Genomic DNA, 25,642 nt, shown 5'->3' with positions numbered 1-25,642 from the left:
ATTCTCTCGCAATGTCTTCATAAATTATTTGGAAAAAGGTAATGAAAATTAGTAAATTATATTGGTGTAATCAACACATTTTTTTAAAGATCAAAAAGGAAAAAGAAATTCTTATTTATGTGCTTATGTAAAAATGCGTATATATATATAAATATATATGTCAATATGGTTAACGTATTTTCAGAATATTTATTAAAAAATTTATCATACTATAAAATTCATGAAACAAAAGTTGCTATATTTTGATTTTTTTAAAATTGAAAACATTAAAAAGGTGAAAAAAAATTATGCCAAAAATAAAAAGAAAAAGAAAAAAAGGAAAAAATGTAATTTATATCATTTCATAAAAATGTATTCCTGGTGAAGTGCTTCATATTATTTATATGTCTTTAACAATTTATATAATATGGTGTTTAAAAATAATTATATACAAAAAGTAATACATACTTTTATAAGAAAATGTTTCATTTTAAAAAAAGAAAAGAAAAGATGTTTTAAATTATTCTGTACATGTAAATAATATTTAATTTTTAAAATAAAAAAAAAAAAAAAAAATTTCCTCATTCAGAATTATTTTTCTCCCTTTTTCAAACTTTTTGTATTTTCAAAAACTATTTTTGGATCATACTTTTCACTTTTTTTTTATTTTTTTATTCATAAATATTTAATGTGTTATACACTTAAATTTAAATGTATGAATAATACAAGTAAAAATAGCAAAATTGTAAAACGGATATATATATAAGAAATGCATATAATAATATTGCATACATATGTTTAAATATATGTACGTATTATATATATATATATATATATTTTACATTTATTTATAAAAGTGTATGAATAATGATCATGTATCAATTTTACCTAGTTTATTTTCATATTTCCAACCAATTTGTTTAGCGTGTGCAAAGAAATTTATATATATTATATATAAATATATATATATTTTTATTTTTTACCTGAACAACAAGGTGCAAAATATCAAGGAAACTATGGCCATGTAAAAATTACAGTAAAAATGCATATTAATATTTTATACATAAATATATTAAAACTAAGTAGTAATTTAATAAAAATGTGAAATAAAAGCTTTAAAAGATAAGTGAAAATTTTAAATATATTACATGTCTTCACATAAAATGTATTATAAAAAGCTGAATAAAAAAAAGTTATTGAATAACAAAATAAAAAATGTGCATGAATATTGTACGAATAAATAACTATAATATATTTTATTTGATAACTATATATAATTTTTATAACCCAATGCTTGCACATTAATACACCTTTTTTTTTTTTTTTCTTTTTTTGCATGTACAATTCAGGAACATAAAGAAAATAAAAAATGTTCATAGTTTTGTGTATATTTTTTTGATTCAATTTTATAGCGTTTTCATTTGTAATAGCAAACATATGCTAGAATTTTTTTTACACAATATAATCAATAGCAAATAATACATGTATATATAAATATACACATAAAAATTTTGTAACAAAAAAACGTAAAAACAAACTTATATTCCAAAAAGAGATATGTTCACATATAAAAAAAGTGCAAACACGTAAAAAATACGATAATAAAAGTAAAATTAACAGAGAATTAAAAATGAAATTATATAATATTCCCCTTAATGATATATAATTTCATATTTTCAATTTTTTTTTTTTTTTTTACATTTGAGAACAGACAATATATACATAAATGTGCATACGCCAAAATGCACATTTTTATAATCCTTAAAATTAAGTTATAATTTTCTTGCTGAAAGAAAAAATAACAAGGAGCTCTAAAATATCCTGGCGAAATTGTACTGTACATTACGTACAAACATATATATATGTATATATATAAATACATATAGTAAAAAAGAGTACATTTTCTCCTTCATAAATATCAAATGAAATTGTATGTGCATATTACATTTATGTATATACACAATTTTATAAATTAAATCCATTCACACGTGTTATCTTATTTTAACATGAAAATAGAGAGAATATTTTAAATTATAAGATTGTGCTAAATGAAAAATATCATCAGAAAATTGCTTTTTGTAAATTTATTTCTATATTATTATCCTTTTTGCTGTGAACAAATGAAACACTAACAGTGTCGAGCGTTTCACATATTATTGGAGAAAAAGTATGCTACAAAATCTTACATATAGTAAGTTTGCGTTTTCTTATGTGTACGCGTGTGCAAATATAAATATGCATGATTTCATATATAAACAGATTTGTGTATGTATATCCATAAAGTAGCATATATGTACATATAATATATATATATGTATAATAATATATATGCATATATACTAAGTGATATGTTCGTATGCATATCCACGAGTGCAAATGCAAAGTTACCGTATGCCGCACCAAAAAAACAACGAAAAAAAATGTGAGTTACAGAAATTTTTTTTATTACTATTTAGTCATAAATGCTATTGAATTTTTTTTGTAAACGTATGTACAATTAATTGTATTACTTTTTTTCTTTTTTCTTTTTTTTCAAGCATATTTAAACACTAAGAATTATGGTATGTATATTTTTTTTTTTTTTTTGCTTTTCCCTTTTTATATCGTAAAATTTAGGGATAATCTAAAATGATAATTATTGTACATCTTTTACAAAAAAAAGAACTATACAAGAACAATCATATTTTAAGACAATTTATTTTTTACACAAAAATAAATTTTTAAAAATTATTACATTCAAATACGTCTTCGTGCATGTTATATGTCATTTGTATAATATCCGTTAGCTTTATATGCATATTATTTGTGAAAAATTCTGGTAATATAAATAATTTTTTTTTTTTTTTTTTTGTACATACAAAATTAAAAATTTACGTTATCACATAAGTTAAAATGTTCCAATTACGATAAAATGAAAAACCACTTTACAAATAAAAAGCAGTACATCTCTAATAGTGCGTTCTTAGAAATATTATTATATGAATTGTTCGTAGTTCATCATTAACTGATTTAGTTTGTATGCACAGAACTTTTGAACACGGTAAAGACATAAGGAGCAATAAATCTGTCACTATATGGGAGGTGAAAATTGTTTATTATATATATATATATATATATATATATGCGTATAAATATGTACATAAATATATGTACATATTTACAAAACGTATGCATATATAAATAACAAAGCGTCAAAAAACAGTTTAATCCGGGTCCATTTAAAACGAAATAATCTACATCTATTAACTTTTGTCGTGCTACATAATCTTTTATACGTTCTAAATTTCAAAGGAAAAAAAATGAAAAATCCTCATATTTTGAGATTTTAATTTTTTTTCAATATGTAGCCTTAATTTTAAGCTGGTCCTCTTCTAATCCATATGAGTGCATATATTTTTACTAATGATTATAACAACGAATGACATAAAAAAGAAGAAAGATATAAAATTATACTGAATTTTGAAAAACAAGAGGTATCCACTGAGCAATTGAGAAATGTCCTATCACATACATACATAAACAGATGCTGCATATATAAGCAAATACTACATATGTATATATATATATATATATATATATATATATATATATATATATATATATATACGTAAAGCATAACGTATTAAATGCCGCCAAAAGCAAACCTTTCTTTCATTTTTCCATTTTTTAGCCCTTTCGTTATTTATAAAAAAATCATTTAAATTACATTTTGGAGATGAAATTTCCGGATTTTAAGAAAGCATTCTTTGTTTTTTATTTTGTTTTTTTCACTTTAATTTTTTAAATAAATTCCTTTTCAATTAGCTAATTTTGCATTTAAATTCATAAGTTTTAAGTAAAAATCGTCAACTTCATAAATTAGTGATGCAATAATGTTCCTTTTTTGTTCTTAATTTTTTATGAAGATATATTTGTTCTATATAGATGGGAAAATAGCATTCAAGAAGTACACGAAAAATGGATAAATTTTTCTAAACTTGTTTCGTTAATTAAAAGGAATGAGACTGATTTCTCTCAGTTCAAGATTTATTTTGAATAAAATATATACATATATATATATTTATCCTTGTGACCCTTATGAAATTCTTTAAAAAAGAAAATGAGGAGGAAATGAAGGAAATTACGACCCATAACAAAAAAGAAGAAAAAGATCTTAATTCTTCAGGTGATGAATCTAGTGATGGTAGTTTTGGTCCAGTGCCCTTAGAGGAAATCAGAGGCAAAGGCGACAAAGAAAGGGACGATGAACATGATGATAATGATAATGATATTGATAAAAGTGAGAAAGCGTTAAAGAATGCGGAAAAGGAATCTCCTCTTTGTATGCATTCAAAAAAGGAAGAGAATACATCATCACATAAAAGAAAAATTGAAGGTATAAGAAGAAATAGAGAAAAAAAAAAAAAAATTAATATTGAAAAAATTGAAGAAACACGAAAAATAAAAAAAATAAAAAAAATAAAAATAAACAATGATATATACTTAAAGAATATCCCAACTAATAAAAATTACGAAGTAAGTTACATGCACACGGATGTTGTAACACACATCCTTGTAAGTAATAAAAAGAAATATATAGTTACGGGAAGTGCTAATGGAGTAATAAAATTCTGGTATAAAAATGTAGGATCCATCGAATTTGTAAAACATTTTAAAATTCATTCGGATGAAATTATTTGTTTGTTTATTTCAGAAGATGAAGAATTATTAGGAAGTTTATCAAAAGACAAAACATATAAACAATTTGATATTAGTAGCTTTGATATGAACATAATAATAAAATTGGATTTCTTCCCCAAAACTGGAGAATTTGTTTTTTCATCCCTTTTTTCTGCTTCGGTAAAAGTAGCTATATCATCAAATGAAAAACCGTGCATATATATTTACAAACCGTTCGAAAGTGATATATGCACACAAGTAATAAATTTTAGTTCTAGGATAATTGAAATAATAAGATATAATAAAATGTACAACCTTTGTGTGCTAAGCGATAATAGTGGACTTATTGATATAGTGGATGTAACAAATTTTAAATTCCCCAAGTACGATCATGAAAGTAGCAGATATAGCACTGTTACTGATAGTGCTGTTACTACTTCTAGTACTGCTGTTAGTACTGCTGCTACTACCACAGCTACTGCTTCAACAAGTGCTGAGATGAGAAAGGACAGAAGTGATGAAAAAGACACAAACATATCAAATAAAAGATACAATCTGATAAAAAAATTAGAATTTTCCTTTAAAAGTGAAACTGATTTATACGAATTGTGTAAATATAAAACATATGCACTATGCATAAACATTAGTTTAGATGGGGAATTTATGGCAATTTTATCTGAAAACTATTTCTTACGAATATATAAATTTAAAACTATGAAGTTATATAGGGTATATGATGAAAGCACAGAAATGTATTTAACGGCTCAAAATGACCCTTTAAAAAAGGAATTACATATTGATAGTTTAGATTTTGGAAAAAGGCTTTTTATTGAGAAAGAAATAAAAAAACATATAAAAAGTAAAAATATAAAATTAGATATGATTACTTTTGATGAATCAAATCAATATATTATATATTCCACTTTTATTGGTATAAAAGTTGTGAACTTTATAACTAATCAGTTATGTTACATAATTGGAAAAAACGAAACAAATTTACGATATTTGTCTCTTTCCTTATATCAAAAAATAATACCCGTTAACAAAATTAATAATAATATTCATGAGTCTTTATATATTAATGAAAATAACATATCTGATTGTGCTTTATTTTGCACTGTATATAAAAAGTGTCGGTTTTATATTTTTACAAAAAAATTATTAAATGATCATGAACTAGATGAAAGAGATATATATAATGAACAACCAAGCAAAAATGATTTAAACTCTTTTATATCAGCACCTTTAAAAAACATTGAAAATAACACGAAAATTCCGAAAAGTGCAGTCATCTATACTACTATGGGAGAAATATATATTACCTTTTTTCATAAAGAATGCAAGAAAACAGTGCAAAATTTTTCTGTTCATTCAATTAATGGATATTATAATAATTGTATTTTTCATCGAATTATCAAACATTTTATGATTCAAACTGGTGACCCCACAGGTGATGGTACAGGGGGAGAAAGTATTTGGGGGAATGAATTTGAAGATGAATTTTTCGATCATCTCAATCACTCCAAACCCTTTATGGTATCAATGGCAAATTGTGGACCCAATACTAATGGTTCCCAGTTTTTTATCACTACTGTCCCCTGTCCCTGGCTTGATTTTAAACACACAGTTTTTGGTAAAGTAACTCAGGGAACTAAGGTTGTTTTGGATATAGAAAAAGTCCGTACTGATAAGAAGGACAAACCCCTAGAGGATATCAAAATTTTAAACATAAAAATTAACCATTAATCGTTTTTTATATTTATCAAATGTGTGTGCTGCATGTGTGATATATATATGTACCGTATGAATATATGTATGTTTATACTTTCTTTTCTTTTTTTATGTAAACACGCTTTTGTGTGCAAAAATAGATATTTTTACAATATTTTATAGTATTTTGCAAAAAAAAATTTTTTTTTTTTTTTAATTATATGTGTGTGTGAAATATGCTCTTTTTTTTTTTTTTTTTTTTTTTTTTGTTTTAAGTAAATATTCTCTTGGACACTTCAAATAATTTGCTATATAAACGACTTGCGTTTACACACCTTTTTACAGAAGAAATCTAAGAGTCATACTTTTCATTTATAGTATAAATTGTTACACATTTTTTATTTAATTGAAATTTATACTCATTTCAATGTAAAGAAAAAAGGGCATAGTTACCATTTTTAATAATACGGTATAATCATTTATTCAATGGAAACAAAACCATTTTCACATGAATCGAAGTATTAATAAAAAAGAAAAAATATATATATTTTTTAATTATGTGGAAATCAAAAATAATTAATCAGCATTTATTAAAAATAAATAAATGTATATGAGCCACTACAACTTAAGGAGTTTGACGGGATTCAAAATTATAATAAATACAAGTTTTTATTATTAAAGCGTTTATTCATAAAACTCAACGATACTACAAAATGTAAAACATCAAAAAAGGTATTTCACTAAAACACAATAAAGAATAGGCAATTTTTGTACAGGAAAAAATTTACTTAAAATGGGGATCTCTATGCATGTGCGTACTTAGACAAATACTTACAAACACATGTTTGTGAATCATTTATTCGTAATTAATACCCTTTTTAATTTTTATTTAACAAAAAATGTAACATTGTAAAACTCACAAAAAAAAATAAATAAAATAAATAAATAAATATATATATATATATATATATATATATATATATATATATATATATATATATATATATATATATATTTTAACAAAATAAAAACATGCTTTTTAAAATTATTAAAATTATCCCATTTTCCGTGAAACATGTATGTATATATATATATTTAACGCCAATATACAACATATGAAATGAGATATTCCTTATTTAAAGTATAAAATGATAAATATATATTTTTTTTTTTTGCCAAGTAAAAATATATCATTTTAATGAATGAATAAACTCCCCTTTACCCTTTGAAAATATGGGAAGTAGGTATTGTTTTACCTATTGTTAAATAATTGCCTGTTCTAGTAGAAACATTAAATGGGGAAGTTGCACGCGGAAGAATTGGCATAAGCATAGGATTTACTCTTTTTGGAACTATAATAGAATTAAGTAAAGATGATGTACTTAGGAATTCTTGTTTCAGAGATTTTACTAACGTATCTCTTTGTTCTTTGAAATTTCTAACTCTGTTAGTAATATCGTTAAAGGTTTGTTGCAATCGAATTTTATGTCCAGGTAACCATCTAATATTATTAAATTTTTCTACATCATCAAGGGAATTCGTAGATAATGTACATAAAGTTTCAACTGTGTCAAATCCAGCACTGATAAAATGGACAGATATTTCTACTGGTAATTTTTGATGCTTGAAAAATTCAACCACCAGTATTCTTTCTTGTTCCAAGTCAGGATCTATAAAAATAGAACAAAAAAAAAAAAAAAAGTGAAATGAAATTAAATAAAATTAAACAAAATAGGACAAAAATAAAATAATGTATTAGAGAAATTTTTTTGTAGCTCCAAAATCTACAATTTTCATAATATGTTTATGAATATGTTAAAATAATTAAAACCTCCGTTCCATACAGCCTCAAAACCATGTAAATGCTTCGGGTAGTGTTTACATAAAAAATCAACAATAAAGTGTATTACATTGCTCGGCTTTCTTTCATCAATTTCCTGTAAAAAGTGTAAATATACATATACATACGTATACCTATATATATACATATATAAATAATTACCCCCTAGTTATTTCATGTTTCATTTTTCACTTCATATTTTTACACACATAAGGTCTCAATTTGAAATGTTATTAATATGCCCCTTTTTTTACCTGAGCTATTCTTGCTAGTAGTTGTTGAACGTTAGAATTTTTACTATAAACGCTTTTCCTATTTAATTTAATGGAACTTGAATTACTTCCTGAGTTTGATATTAAGTCATCTTCTATTCTTGATTTCTCATCGGAATTATTTTTCGTATGGGAGTGCGACTCACTAAAAATTTTGGACATTTTTCAAAATCTTCTGTATGTTTTTATGTATATGCCCAGTATAAATATTTATTTTTTGAATTAAGTCTTTACTATCTAATTAAAATAAAAGAGTATATGCAGATTCATGTTTTTTTTCTTTTTTTTTTTTCTTTTCAGTATAATTAAATTTTTAGAAGTTTTTTATAAAGCTGCAATTTTTTCATTTATCTGTTTTTTTTTTTTTTTTGTACATAAATAATTTTTTTAACACATTTATAAAAAAAAAAAAAATATATATATATATATATATATATATATATATATTTATATGTATATTCATATATGCTTATAGTCCATCATTTTAGACTTATTTCCTTGCATGTTCAGAACGTTTACATTTACTCACTTCAAAGCAAAATGTAAAAAAAAAAAAAAAAATTTCCTTTCTTTAACATTTCTCATCATTTCTTTTTTTATTTACATCATAAATTTTTAAATGTAAAGATAGCAACAAAAATTCTGTTTTTGCAATGCTATTATAAGTCCTAAATATTATACATAAAAATGTTCTATATATTATCTTTGTATATATATATATATATAAAACAAAATTGGTACCTTGGTAAAATGTATACACATTTGTTATTATAGATCAATAGAAAAATACTACACATGAAGTTGTATATTATGTACAGCTAACTTTTTTCAAATAACTGTATACTCTTTTAAAATATATGTTTATTTTTAATGTTAATCCTCGAAAGAAGTTTTTAATTAACGTGAATAAGTTGAAAATACATTACACATTTTTTTTTTTTCTGAACTGTTAATAAAAAAAAAAATTATTATCCATACATGTATGTTTCTAAGGTCTAATTTTATAATAATGAACAACGTAGTCATATTTTTAGAAAAGGCTTTCATTAAACCAAATAGGATATTTCTTAAATATGTGTATTTTGGACACTGCAAATAAATATTGCTTCTTTTTTTTTTTTTTTTTTTTTATAATTTAAAGTTCATAAAGTTTTAATAAGCTTTTTCTAAAAAAAAATAAATAAGCGAACATAATTAAAGCCTCTTTATATTTATTTTTTTTATTATCTATGTTTTATTTCATTCAGTTAAAAAATATGCTTTGTATTGAAGGTTATGGAGTCATAAAAGCTCTCTTATTAGAATAAAATATAAGTGAAAAAATACTACACATTTTTTTATAAAAAATATATATTGAAACTATTTAGTTTTCATGTTTTATTTTTTACGTTTTATTTTCCTTTGCACTTTATTCACAATTCGAGTTTTAAAAAGATGACCCTTTTTCAAAGGGAAAATATATTATTTTAAAAAGAATAAAAACTTCAATATAACAATAGAACATGATTTTGCATAAAATTTTGTATATAAGGTAATCTTTCTTAATATACGGTTTTTTAAAAGTACTATTCCAAAATATCAATAAATAATTAGTGTGACGTGTAAAAATATTTGTTTATAAAAGTTATTTTTACGAATTTTTTAAGTTTTATAAGTCTTTTTTTTTTTTTCTTTTTAAATAAATGTATTATTTTATTCAAAAAAAAAAAAAAAAAGTTATAAAAGGAACAACTATTCCTAATTATTGAGAGAGTTCAATTTTCATATTATGTCATATTGTGATTTGTAATTATTTCCTTACTACATGGGTATAAAAACAATATGGTAATACACTCAAATAATATAATATTATTTTATGTTTCTTATCTGTTCTTACTTATTAATACCTTTCTTAATTAAATTACGGATTGCCGAAGGCTGGTAGCTATGAACAACATCATATATAAAATTAAATTATTATGTATTCTCATACAATATTTGCACTAATAAAAAATACTCGTATAACGGGCATGAAACAGATTAAAGTGTTTAAAAAATAATGAGAAAAACATATAAAATAAAGATGATATATTTATTATTTTTTATTTTTTTTTTTTGGTATAATTTTTAGCGAAGAAAAAAAGATACGAAATTAACAAATTCTTTTTTCTTTTTTTTTTTTTTACATTCCTAAGTAATGCATAAAAAGCTTTTAATTTGCAAATCTGCAATGAAAAACTCACCCATGGAAAAAAAATTACTTCTTTTCTTATCCCTTTATATCGTTATTGTTATTTTGGTTTCCCATGAGTTTTTACTGTTAAAATTTATCTAAAATCAAAAATAGCAAAAAAGAGCAAGAAAAGTAAAAAATCGATTGGTGAATTGAGGACAACTAAAATATGTATATCGGACTGTTGTCACATGAAATCGACAATAATTTTAACTTGAAAAATGATTCAAAATTCGGGGGTGATCCCCTGTGGTTATGTGGAAAAGAACCAACAGGTTTAAATTTGAAATGTTCCATATGTAAAAATAGTTTAACATTTTTATTTCAAATATCAACATCATATGACGAATACGTAAGAGTACTGTATTTTTTTTGCTGCATGAATAGTACGAAATGTAACGTGAATAAGAATAGTTGGGTATGTATTAAAGGGAAGAAAAAGGTATGTGACAACTCAAATAATGATATTGAAGAAAAAGAGCAAAAAAATAAATTGAAGATGTTGGACATGTATCAAAATGAGAGTGTAAAGAAAGATGGTGTTCATAACTCAATATTTTTTAACGACACTGATAGTAATAATTGTAGTACTAAGGAAAAAGGAAAACAATGTGTTTTTAATTTCACTAATGAAAATATAAAAAAGGAAGACGTAAATATAGAATATATTAATTCTAAGGAAGAAAAACTAATTGATTGGAATTCCTTATTTTCAAAAAGTAGCAAAGATCAAAAATTAAATGATTCTTTCCTTGGTAATTCCATAAGGGAGAGCTTAAATTGTATAAATGAAAAATACAAAAATGGTTATAGTAGTATGACCAGCAGTAATATAATAAATACCTATGAAAATTTTAATAATAAATATGACAAGTTAATAAATTGCAGTTGTAAAATGGATGATAATGTACATGAATTAAATAAACATGATGATAAATTGAATCCTAAAATTTATGAAGTTACCGGAAGCAGTGCATTTAAACTCCCCTGTTATTATATATGCATAGTGGAGGATGATGAAGAATATGGAAAGGATTATTTATATGAAAAAGCTAAAAAGATGCATGAAACGTATGAACATAATAAACACTTTATGAAAGATGAGGAATACATAGACAAGGAAAATGATAATATAGATGATATTAATAATATAGAAGAAAGTTTTGAAAATGATTTTAATGGATGCGTAAAATTTTATTCTTATTTAAGCAAAAATTATAACCAAATATTAAGATATTCATACAATGGGAAATTTCTTTACATGTATAAGTCCACAAAGTTTCATATAAAGAAGAAAACAATGACATGTACACACTGCAAAAATAAATTGGTATTTGAACTGCAACTGTTCTCAACCTTTATATATGAGATAGAAAAAAGACTTGATGAGAAAAAGAAAAATTCTTTAAAAAATATCTTAAATAATTTTAACGTAGGAAATGTAATTATATTCACTTGTGAAAAAGACTGCGTCATTATTGATAATATGTATTTGTATGAGCATGTTGAGTTGGAAATTTTCTAGCAATATAAATAGCAGTAGCAAATTATTACTTCCTTTTTTGTACATTATTTTGTCTAATTAAAAATATTGTACGCATGTGCAAATAAGAGATTGTACTTTTAACCTTAATTATTTTTTTTTTTTTTTTTTTTGTTTTTCTGTTATTTTAAAACTATTTTTTTGGATAGGTCTTTAATGACACATACAAACATGCATGTATATATATATGTATGTCTATGAACATGTGTTGGCGGAACTTCAAAATTTATTTTCACGAAAAAGGAAGAAGTTTCCTTCTTGTGTAGAGAATGATACGTGAATATTGCACATATAAAAAAAATAAAATAAAATATACATTTCAAATATGCATGATATATATAAACACATATATACACATTAACACCATTTAACTGTCTTATGGCAGAGCAGAGGTTTGCAATATTTGTACCGCTTTTATTCCTTGGTTATTTTTACTTGGGCCCTTTCTAAAACTTCATATTTAAAAAAAAAATTTTAAAAGCAGAAATTTTTTGTAGCAAACATTGCCCATGGAAATTTAATCCTTAAACTTCTATTAAATATTTTTTCTATTGGTATTTCAAACCTTTTACAAAAAGCAACAGTTATTCTTGGATCCATGTAATTTATTTTGGACGTTCCTAAAGCAATTGTTTTATTATCATCTCTTACTTTCATTTGATTTTTTAAAAGTTCTACTTTTTTGATAAGAGCAGTAAGTTTTTTTTTACAAGATTCTTCTTTCATGTTATCCTTCACTTTGTTCGGTCTTAAGGTTCCATCTAACGTGACAACCTTAGAAACGAAGGTAAATTTATTGTCAACATTTTGATTATTATTCTTCTTCTTATTATTATTATTACTATTATTATCTCTTTTTAAGTATTGCAGATATTTTTTATATTCTTTTATATCTTCGGTAAAAATTTCTATCTGTTTCTTTATTTTTGACATTGCTGTGTCATGTTGTTTCGGAATACTTCTTTGATGATTACACAAAATAGCAACCTCCCTATTTGCATTATTGAAAAAGTTAATAAGATCATTAACATTCGAAACATCTACCTCTATGGGCGAATTCTTGTCTTCTGCATTGTTTTCCTTTAATATGTTTTTATTATTAGATGATGTGCTATCATTTATTACATCTTCTTCAACAGGATTACTTTTTTCATTTTGCGTTGAATCACTAATATCACTTGAGATACTTGTAGGAGAACTTACGTTTCCTAACTTTCTCCTCTTATTTTTCTGTATATCCGAATCATCAAATAAAAACAAATCATCATCTGATTTCCCATTAATTTCTTTTATTCTTTTTAATTGCTGATCAAGTGTAATGGATGCATTATATGTACGAAAAACCTTGGCTGATAATGTTGGCATAATTTCTTTTAAATATTCATTTAATTTTGAGCAATTTATATAATCAAATACTCCTTCTTCTTTGCTTTTATTTTTACAAAATGTGATCATATTTATATATGCTTGCTTATCAATTTTTACTGTGTTAAAATAGCGAATACTATCTTTACCTAAAAAATCCAGAGTTATATAACAATCTACTTCCAAAATATCATCTAAATTTTTTGGTAATGGTATTCTATTAATTTTATCATTATCCTTTTCGCCATTATTAGTTACGTTTTCATTTTTAATAGGTACCATATGAGCAAAACTAACATGTTCTACTCGTAAACTACAACAACCTACGGTATCTGCTTCTTCGTCTATATCCTTTTCTCCTCCAACTCTTAAAGCTAAAAAATCTATTAAATAAACAGCTGTACCTAACTGTTTATCCAAAATACTTTTATTTCTCATTTTGTTTTTATAATCATCTCTAATTTTATGAACACAAGATTTTAACTTTCTTGCATTTTCATATTTCATTAAATCTTTATACCCTTTAAATTTAGATTGTGCGGATAAAAATGTATATTTTATTTGGTCATTAATGCTATCTTTGTAATATGCTAACCATGTTACTTTATTATCATGATAAGTATCTCCCCAGTTATGTCCACACATATTACCATAAAGCCGAGGCGCAGGTGCATCTTTACTTATATTAATTACTACATCTTCTGGAAAAATTCTTTTTTTTAATAAACCCTGTTTAGGATGTTCTCCTCTTCCTCTGAATAGACCTGGAGGTTCTGCTTTATTACTTGAAATTTTTTCTCGAATCCAGTCAACAAGTGCATAGGTATACGGTAATTCTTTTTCCGCTCTCATTTTTTTTTCTTCCTCTTTTTCTTCTTTTGTTCTATTTAATTTATCTTCTCTTAATTTAGCTAAATGATCTTTAATTGGCATAAAATCAATAAATTTAAAATTTGATATATCTCCTTTTTTTACCTTATTTTCATTTTCTTGTCTAATAATGTTATTTTTCTCTAAAGTACTTATAAATGTTTTAAAAAAATTTAATATAAACTTTTCTTTTGTGCAATAATCACTACCTATAACACTACACCAATAGGTAGCTAATTCTTCTGATTTCTCATTTAATTCTATTTTAGTACTTTTATAAAAAATTGGAATATTATGTTTTACATATGGTGGCGCAAATATAATTCCTCTATGTTCTAAATATTGCCATTGTAGATCCGTCTGGACATCTATTTTTTCCCACCATCTATTTATTGGTTCAAAATTTTCTTCCGATTTTTTAAGTACCTTTTTGGGTTTTTTATTTGTTTCTTTTTTTACTTTGCTAACTTGATTTTTTACCTTCACACTTCCTTTACTATTGCTCTTTAATAACTCTTTATTTTTATCATCTTCATTTTTATTTACTGCGCTCAAAATTTTATTTGTTTCATCACTAGAATGAGATGCGCTTTTTGTTTTAGTAAGTACACCCTCATTTTGAAGAACGTCGTGTTCTTCTTTTGGATTTTTCTTTACATCATCTTTTATATGTTCTTTCTTATTCACACTTTGAACAACAACATCATTTTCCTTCTTTACATGGGTTGTATTATTATTATTTGCTATAACCTTTTCAGATATGACGTCTTCATTTTTGCTACCTTCGTTTATTGGTTTTTGGTCAAATATGTTAACACAACACTGTTTTTTCTTAATACTGTCAATTAATAGATCATCATCCGATGTGTTGTCATCGTCTCCATGATCATTCTCTTTTATTTCCATTTTTTATAAAAAAAATAAGAAAATAAGAGAGCAGGGGAAAAACAATTTTTAAATATAACATATACATATATATATATATATGTATGTGACTTACTTTAAGCAGTTCAAAGGATGTACTTTTACTATATTGTTAATATATATATATAGTTCAAACAACTACTGGGTTAAAGGTTAACTATATCTTTAACTCTCATACGCAATCCACAAATTGTCACAAATAAACAAACAATTTTAAACACAACATAAAAATGATATGCTATATGCTTCTATGTTTATAATTAAAAATAATTTTTTCAAATTAGAGAAAAATACAAAAAATAAGTTATTAATTAAAAAGTAATTTATTCATAATATGATACATAATAGAGCAATGGTACCAAAAAGGATTTAGAACATGCATAAAGTAAAATGTTCCTCATAAACTCACACCTTTCATCTTTTCTTTATACCTTTTATTTTTTTTCCTTTTTCTCTCTTTTCTTTTATTCATAATATATATATTAATTTTGACAAAATTTTACGTAAAAAGTAAGGGCGTTCTTTTCTTTTTTTTTTTTTTTTTTTGGGAATGATTTTGAAATATTAATGGCTTATTTATAACAAATAAAAAAAACAAAATAAATCATAAAATACATATATACAGCATTTTACAAAAGAAAGGGAAAAATTATTACATATTAAATGTTTCTCCTCTTAAAACGTATTTAAAGGAAAAAATAAAGCTATCATGTATGCATATATATATATATATATATATGTATAATTTCCTTTTATTATGACACAATAAAAAAAAAGATATTAAAAAGATATAAAACAAAACAGAAATGAGCAATTTAATTGTACATAATGAAAATCTTTTATTTCTTTTAAATAGTGTAATTTTTAAAAATTTATCCGTACTTATTAATCCCGCTTAGCCTGATGCTACCTCTTTTATTTTTTTTAAATAAATAATAGATTTTAGATTGTCTTTTTAAAACAATTTAGTTAAATATTTTATTCAATATTATTTAGTGAATAAATTCCATTTGTCCATAGTAAATAAAATTGTTAAAAAAGAAAATATTAATAATTATAATAATAACTGACCTTTTACAAAAGTAAATCAGAAAAAAAAATTCTTTGAATTAAGATGTGCAAAAATATATTATTATATGATAATACTAAAAAATTTAAAATGCATCAAATTGTGTTTATTAAAGCCACAGCATGTCCTTAATTTACGTCATTCTATTTTAAATTATATGTTATATATATATATATACATATAAGCATATATATGCATATATTTATCTTTCAAAATGTAATTTTACGCAGAATAATTTTTTTTTAATGTTGACGTTTTACCTTGTTTTATTAATTTTTTTTCTTCCTTTTTTATTTGTTTTAAACATGTTTTAGAAGTTAATGAAAAGAAAAAATGCGCATTATATATAATTAATATCAAAATTTTCTTATGCTATCTTTAAGTTATAACATGGTATATTAATGAAAATAAAGGTTTGCTTTTTTATTTTTATTTTTTTTTTGTTATAATGAACAGATTTTTCCTTAGATTAATTATTATATTACATATTATATGTATACTTGTTTGGATTTTTCTTTCTTTTTACTTTTTTTTTTTTTCAAAATTAGTATTCCATTTCCCAATAGTTTTAGTTACATATTTCAACAAAATCATTTCCACGAATGATAGTATGTTTAAGCAAATGAAATATATGGAAAGTTTTTTAAAATACAATTTTAAATAAAAAATTAAATATTTTAAAATAAGAAAATGATATCTTATTTTTAATCAAAACTGAATTATATTAGGCTATATTAAAAATGCGTTTGTATTAATTTTCATTATGAAAATATGACTAATGTCTTTAATATACCAAAACTACTTAAAAAATATTACTTTTATAGCATTCCGTAATTTCAAATGTTACAATTTTTTCCTTATAAAAGACATATTTTCCTGTTCATGTTCAAAGTTAATAGATAAAAATGTGTAAATCATCTTTTTCATATATATCAAAAAAATAACATAATAAAATAGTAAAGAACCTCCTGTTTTACTTTATTATAATGGAATTCATGAGCCTACTGGAATTCATTCCTTCCCTATATATGTATGCATACCTATATATATTTATATACATACATATTTGTACGAATACCTGTATAAGAAAGCTACAATGTATTATAAAAAAAAAAAAACATTCTAGTAACATTCTGATATATAACCCATATTACGAACAAATGTAAAAAAGGGAAAAATCAACGAACTTATGAATGTTAGAAGTATACGATAGTAAAATAATAATTTTTTTCTTTCTGTATTAAAAGAATCATTATATGGGCTTTCCGTTTTAATTTATTATATATAATATGAACTTTTTTTATTAATTATTCTCAATTAAATATATGTTGTAAATATAAAACTACAAATGCAGTTTTTTTTATGAATGAAGGCGTGTGGTTTTCATTTAATGCTATTAAAATGGTGATATAAATTTATTAGAATAACAAGATATGGACATCTTATTTTTTAAAAAGTGTGTTGTCATATAACGTATGATAATTTTAGTACTTTCTTTCTATTATTTTTGTCTTTTTGAAACTGTTTTTTAGAATACTGCTAAAAGATGAAAAAAAAATTAAATAAAAATACATTTGTTATAAATATTTAAATTTTCCTTTTCTATACATATATAAATTAATAGGATACAAATCTTTTTCGAATGTATAAATATCTGGTGTTTTAAAACTAAGTTTTAATTCTCACCATATATTGGACATTTTATATTTAAAACTATTCAAGTGTATATAAATTGTCGATAATTATTACAATAAAAGAAAAAAATATATATTAAAAAACAGAAAATATTTAAATATATTATTATACGAAAAATACTATAAATAAATTATATTTTGGATAACCTTCCACTCTATGGATTCTATATTATTATACATAGAGATTTTATAAGGTATTATATTCATTCTATTTATGTTTCACTCATAATTGTACTAAATATAATTAAACCTTATATTTATTGGATTCACTATTACTTTAGACACTTGAAACTTTTATATTTATTTACTTTTTTTGAAATTTTAAGAAAATTTTGCCGTGGAATATTAAATGAGCACAGTAATAAAATAGATACTATAAATTTCCCTTTCATGGAAAAAGGAAAAAAAATTTTCCTCCTTCAAAAGCATTGGAAAAAACATAAAATTTTAGGTTTTGCTTTCCTTTTTTTTTACATCAATAGATAATAATAAGAATTTATATTATTAAGAAAACTTAATTGTTTCATATTAATATAAATAAAATATATATTAAACTGTTTAAAGTATAAATACATATAACATTATGTTTCTGTAGAAGAAAAATAAAATGATAAAATTATAGACATAATGATTAAATATTAAATTTAACATACTAAAACCATATAGCTAACGTTATTTCCACATTATACAGCATATTATTGTAACAATAATTTTCTTATTAACAACTAAATAGTGATGTCAGGATGGCCGAGTGGTCTAAGGCGCAGCGTTTAGGCCGCTGTCCGTAAGGGCGTGGGTTCGAACCCCACTCCTGACAAAATACTATGAAACTATAAGAGAGTTATCGTTAAATTTTCTTATAAATTTTTAAATAAAACTTAAATAAATTGTGAATAATATATAAAAACAAGATAAGCTAAAAAATGTTAATAATCAACATATATAATATGTTTAAACAAATATATATTAAACTCACGTATATAAAATTTTTACATTTTCTGTAGACCTTTTTCGAGTTATTTTCTATAAATCGAAACTGTAAAACTATTTTTAAACTGCATATAAATTTTTTTTTACCATTTTTACATAAGTTATAGTTAATGAAAGAAGAATATTCTGTCATTGTAACAGTACACAAGATGATTTATTTACCATAAATAATTTTTCAAATTTAATTTTTAATATACTTTATATAAGAATTCTGTTATATCAGTTTTTATAAATAATAATAATACATTATCCTTTAAAACTTTTTAACATGTAAAACAAGAACATTAAAGCAGTCTACGAAATAGATATGCTTATAATTTACAAACACAAGGTCAAACTGATATTAAATATGAAATACTAAGGAAAAGTGCTAACTCTATAACATATAAGCTGGAATTTCATTTTATTATTATTAACATTTAAAATAACTTGTGCTTATAGATATACTTTCTTTAAGCGTAATACATTTTTCTGTAAGTTATGTTTTGTGTTCAAAAAATTAGAAATCATATTATAAATTTTGTTTTGAATGAATTAAGAGAATAAACAAATTGAGACTATGACATTATATAATTAAAGTATATATAGAAGCATAATTTTTGTACTTCTTCTAATTATATTATATATAAAAAGGCTATAATAATCATTTTTTTAAATATAATATTCTGATTAAAAGTTTATTTTAACACAATTTATGATATGCGTAATATTATCCTTCACACAGTAGTATTCTGATCATTTAAATACCGATCTTTTTAGAAGTTAAAAATATTATCGAATAAATGAGAATATAGACACACTAATATATTCCCATATTATATGTTAGGTCAATGTGGAAGTTATAGATATATACTAAAGGGACGCTTGTACAAGAACAGTTATTTGTTGTTTATATTTCAGAAAAAAGAATAATTATATTTTGTATAAATATTATTTTACGCATTATTAAAACAGTAAAATAATGGATATTCTAAAAATGAACAAAATTTGTACTATAGAAAAAATGTAATCATTCAATTTTATTTCATAAAGATAAAAAAGTTTTTTAGTTTTTTTTTTATTATTTTTACACATTACTATATAAAGGGATTATCCTTTAATAAAAAATTAAAAACATATTAAAATAATATATTATTATACCTTAGATCGTAAGCTATATTTTAAAACATCAAATGCATTATTCTTTTTTTCTTAATATGAAACAAAATAGATATTTCATTATAATTCCATACAAAGTAACATATCACATAGAGTTTCAACCATTAATGAAACAACTCAAAATGAACAAGACCTATATATATTGAACTCTCCTATATCATATTGTAGAATATAAGTGACATCTTTATTTTATATGTTGTTAATTGAATTATGGTTAATAAATATAATTCTATTGTCTTTGCTTTTTGTATTAAAACCCCTAAAATGGGTTTTTGAATTTCAATTAACGCTTTAAATAAATAAATATTATAATATATTTATATAGATGTAAATATAATATCATTATACAATAAATATTTAGCAGAATTGCCAAAAGAAAAGATACACGTTAATTTTTTTTGGCTCATCTTAATATTATTAATTCTGGACAATTGCGAATTTATTAGTATTTCAATATGTTCTTCATCTTCATTGGCAAATGTCTTTTTACATAATTACCTTAGTATATAATAATTTATGCGCTAAAAAAAGTGTTCATGATAAAAATTTAATAAAATCTTTTTTATTACTGTTTTCTGGTTTCCAAAACAGTTTATAATTTTTCTTATTTTCTACAAATTAGTTAACATACTGTTATATATTGTAATTTATAATAATACAAATAAACAAATAATTTTACATCCTTATTTATCTGATGTTAATAAAATTTATTGGTGTATTTAAAATGAAGATGTATTTTTTTGTTCAATATCATAATAGATTATTTAAGGTAAAATTATATCAGTGAAATAATTCGTTATCAAAAAATGTATATTCTAATTTTATATCTTTGTGGGTTTTTCAATTCGCATTTTAGAATAACTGAAAATTTTTACCATGAAAATTATTTGACTTTAAATGCATAATTATCCAATTACTATATGTATTTGTAATAATTATTTAATATAATATTAAGATTTAATACAAACATTTACATGTAATTGAGTTTCTGTTTGTAGATAATAATAAAGCTCAATAAATTACTCACAACAAACACAGAAAAACAAAATTGTATAAAACTAAAATTTATTTTCTATATTAGAAAAAAAAAACTTTTTGTTTATTGAGATGGCAAATGATTCTTCTTTTTTAAGTTGTATTTTATTTCCCTTTTTTTTAAGCTAAATTATATAAGCATTATCATATTCTTTTGTGTCTTCTTTGAAACACATCATACATTTAAATTGCTTCAATAAATTCTATGTTTTCCTCGAAATTCTTATGCCCCAAATGAATGTATTTATATATAAATATTTCTATTAAAGGTAAAAATATATCTTTTAGAAAATTAAAATTTATAAAAATAATTTCTAATTATAGATAAAATTGGTAATCGAACTCAGAAAAACTAAAAGACGTAAACATTTATATATTTAATATAGAACAAAGCAATTCTATACTATCTTCATTAAGGTAGTACATTCTTGCTACATTAAAAATTTGTCATTAAAATATATTTCATTTGGAAAAATCTCTTTGAGATGGAATTTGATAAATTTTAATATTCAGTAAAAGAGGCATTATCATACACCACGAAAAGAAAACGAAAAAATATTTTTTTGTAAATATTTATTAAAAAAATTTTTTTTCTTATATTAGATGTTACTAAGTAATACGAAAAACCCTAATATAAACTATAAGTTCAGAATAAGTTTTCTTTATTTCTTTAAAATTGCATATATATTTATTACAGCAAAATATTAAGATGTTAGGTTGAAATGTATGAGCACATATAAAAGATACTGAATGTATATATTCATTGTTACGATATAGATAAAATAATCCAAAGAATGGTAAAATTGTTTTTACAAAAATCTATGACTTATGAAATGAATCAAAAAAAATTTTGTGTAAAAATGTTATATTTCGCGCATATTAAGATAGCACAATGTAATTAAATGGTTGTAATTGATAAATAATGTTGTACAGGAATATCATAATTTTTTTTTCCTAACAACCATGCTTCTAATTGTTAATACTGATTAATTATTTCATTGTCAAGGCTCTTTGTTTTTAATTATTTGCATTGGTATGAAGTAAAAAAATTTAGTTTTCTTATATATGGCTTCCATTCTGCTAATTTTTTGCAAGAATTTTATTGTCTACAGTTTTTCAAGATACAGATAAATGTGTAAAAAGTATTTGCAAATAATTTTATAAAAATATTTTGAATGTCGTTTTTCCTATCTTATGCTAATGTTTAGTTGCAGCTAAAAGTTAATACAATTTATATAAAACTATTAGAAAAAATGTTTTTTATAAACTATATTTTGCAAGTTGTTTTGTTTTTGAATGCTAATGGACAAAAAGTTGAATTTTCATATGAAAAATAATTCTATACTCTAATTGATGCTTACTAATTTTTTTACGTAATTCTATTTATATCAACTCTTTTGGAGTTCCTCAGAATACTGATAGCTACTGTTTTCTAAACATTTAATAGAAAAAAAAATTTTATATTACACATTTATTAATATTACTGAAGTCCTAGACACATGTAATTATATGTTTCTTATAAGAATAATACAAATTATGCATATAACATTTTTTTGCACAAAAAAACACTACTATTCTGTAAACAGTTGTTTTATTTTTTTATTATATATTGAAGATTTTAGTCAATTATTTGATCACTTTTAATATCATAACAAATATAGCATAATTATGTTATTATTACAGTTGCTTTTATAACTCTACACAACAAAGACTGAGTTGTTACAAATAGTAAAATATGTTAAATATACATTAAAAAAAATATATAAAAGTGTTTACAAAGGGAAATACATTGACAAAGCAAAAAATGGCCTATCTTAAAATTTTGGAAAAGAAAAATAAACACTAGTTCAAAAAATTAAAACAAATCCAAAAAGTAAAAGACTTAATAGATTCATTGTAATATTGTTATACTGTAAAAATATAACAATGATATCAAAAAGACATTAAAGAACTTGTCTAATAATGTATTATACGCATTTATTAATTCGAGATCACATCAATAGAGATATAAAATAGACAATAATTTAATATGCAGTATACTATCTCTTAAATGAATGTAGTAGCATATATTTGTATTACATTGTAAAAATTTAAAAAAAATAAAAAACTATACACAAAGTTAAAAGGCGATAATAATAAAAAAAATATATATATTACAAACAAATTTTTTAGAATGAAAAAGATACACTAACAATAATATAACAAATTAATATTAAATAATAAATTTAAAATAAAAAAAAAAGTAAAACACAAATTATAAAGTTATAAATAAATACAAACTAAAAAAAAAATTTATTTATAAAAATAATATAATTTTATTATATATATTAAATTATTCTATTTAAAAAAATAAAATCCATTACCTTGTGAATTATTTAACAAAAATATACATAAAATTAAAATAAAAATAATATATAAATAAATTAAAATAATAAAAACAAATAAATAATAAAAATTAATAATTATAAAAAATAAATAAATTAATTAAAACAAATAATTAATAAATATATATTAATTCATTAAAATAAGAATTATAATTTAAATAAATAATCAATAAAAATAGATAAATAATAAAAATATAAATAAATTAGAAAATAATAAAAATAAATAATATGATTAATTAATAAAACTGTAATAAATAAATAATAAAATTAAAAATTAATTCAAGATGTATCATATAAATTAAGTAAAATAAGAATATTAATATTTCTTTTATAGTTAATTAATATAAGTAATAAATTTTTTAATACAGTTTATAAATATAAAATATTAATATAAATTTAAAGAATATTAATTAAATGATTAATATAATTATTCTGAATAAATTAAAATTAAATTTTATTTATAAACACATTTAAATATATTTAATTAAATATAATTATATATATTTATATAATAAAAATAATCTAAAACATATAATATAATTCTTTATATATTATTTGATATATAAAAAGAAGAAATAAAATGTTAAAGTTATATACATTAACAAATTGTATTTATATATAAATAAAATATAAGTGTATAATTATATTATTATAAATTAATATAATAGTAATAATAATATAATATTAAATAAATTTATAAAAGCTATTTAACAGTATTTTAAATAAAATTAATTAAAATAAGAATTATATAAATATATACGTAATATATATATTTAAATCATTATATAATATTAATTAAATTTATTTGAATTTAATTAATACTAATAATAATTGGTTTTTGTATATTTAATTAATTAATTTTATTATTAAAAATAATATTTGTTTCATAAATTAAAAGTATTTGTGTATAAAATTAATTTGAAATAAATGATATATATATATATATATAATTAAATAAATAAAATAGTATATTTAAATAAAAATATTTATTAACATAATATTAAGATAGTTAATTTATATAAAGAAATATATTAATAGAATTAAAATTAATATATTTTTTTAAATAAAATATCTTATTTTAAATAATTAACATTTATATATAAATCATTAATATATGAATTTTACATTAAAGAATATATTTTTATTATTTAAATAAATGATTATAAAAAAATAAAATAATTTAATTTTAATATTAAATAAAAAATATATTGTAATTATAAAGCCATCATATTAGTTATTTAAATACAATTTTATTTAAAAAAAATATAATAATTAATGTTTTGTTAATAAAATTATTAAAATAAATTAGATAATATAATTAACAATTAAAATAAATAATTTAAAAAATGGACATAATTATAATTATAACATATAAATAAAATATGACTTAAATATATAAATTTATATTTAATTATTTTAATTAATTAAATAATTAATTCATTTTAGTTAAATATTACAAAGCTAAGCAAAAAATATTGATATATATTATATATTTTTAAATTACTTTTATAGTATATTTTATAATTAATAAATAATTATTTGAATAATTAATTTTAATTTATATATTATATAAAATATATTTAATTAAATGATTTAAATGAAAAAATATATATAAATAAATTACACTTTATTGAATAATTTAATTAAATATATATTATCAATCATATTTTACTATACAACTCTATTAGAAATATATCTTATAATTATATTTTATTAAATAGTATAATTAAATATTAATAAACAATTTAATTGAATTTCTATACATTTTATTAAATATTTAAATTATAGATATATATTATAAATAAGTTATTTAATTTTAAATAATATAATTAATTATATATATAAATAAATTATATTTTTATTAAATAATTAAATAATAATAATTGTTATAAATAAATTATATTTTTATTAAATAATTAAATAATAATAAGTGTTATA

General features: G+C 21.4%; 4 protein-coding genes and 1 non-coding gene across 5 annotated transcripts; 3 read left to right on the top strand and 2 right to left on the bottom strand.

The window, feature by feature from the left end:
* Positions 1–4,056: 4,056 nt before the first annotated feature.
* Positions 4,057–6,384, top strand: PmUG01_06014700 (peptidyl-prolyl cis-trans isomerase, putative; the record flags this gene model as incomplete). The annotated part of the gene is made up of 1 exon (XM_029003713.1): positions 4,057–6,384. One exon carries the CDS (start codon positions 4,057–4,059, stop codon positions 6,382–6,384), a length of 2,328 nt encoding a protein of 775 aa, XP_028859804.1.
* A 1,182-nt stretch (positions 6,385–7,566) lies between these two features.
* SIP (stripes inner membrane complex protein, putative) lies at positions 7,567–8,622 on the bottom strand (the record flags this gene model as incomplete). Its single annotated transcript, XM_029003712.1, has 3 exons — positions 7,567–8,018; positions 8,180–8,285; positions 8,443–8,622. The coding sequence occupies 3 exons, from the start codon at positions 8,620–8,622 to the stop codon at positions 7,567–7,569; spliced, it is 738 nt and encodes a 245-aa protein (XP_028859803.1).
* Positions 8,623–10,841: 2,219 nt separating this feature from the next.
* PmUG01_06014500 (conserved Plasmodium protein, unknown function) lies at positions 10,842–12,197 on the top strand (the record flags this gene model as incomplete). The annotated part of the gene is made up of 1 exon (XM_029003710.1): positions 10,842–12,197. The coding sequence occupies one exon, from the start codon at positions 10,842–10,844 to the stop codon at positions 12,195–12,197; it is 1,356 nt and encodes a 451-aa protein (XP_028859802.1).
* A 492-nt stretch (positions 12,198–12,689) lies between these two features.
* Positions 12,690–15,356, bottom strand: TopoI (topoisomerase I, putative; the record flags this gene model as incomplete). Its single annotated transcript, XM_029003709.1, has 1 exon — positions 12,690–15,356. The coding sequence occupies one exon, from the start codon at positions 15,354–15,356 to the stop codon at positions 12,690–12,692; it is 2,667 nt and encodes an 888-aa protein (XP_028859801.1).
* A 3,518-nt stretch (positions 15,357–18,874) lies between these two features.
* Positions 18,875–18,954, top strand: PMUG01_06014300.1. Its single transcript has one exon. It is a non-coding gene (tRNA).
* Positions 18,955–25,642: the final 6,688 nt, after the last annotated feature.

The sequence above is a fragment of the Plasmodium malariae genome (genome assembly GCF_900090045.1).
Source record: "Plasmodium malariae genome assembly, chromosome: 6".
In the NCBI taxonomy this organism is placed as follows: domain Eukaryota; phylum Apicomplexa; class Aconoidasida; order Haemosporida; family Plasmodiidae; genus Plasmodium; species Plasmodium malariae.
This window is presented reverse-complemented; position numbering and strand designations above follow the sequence as displayed.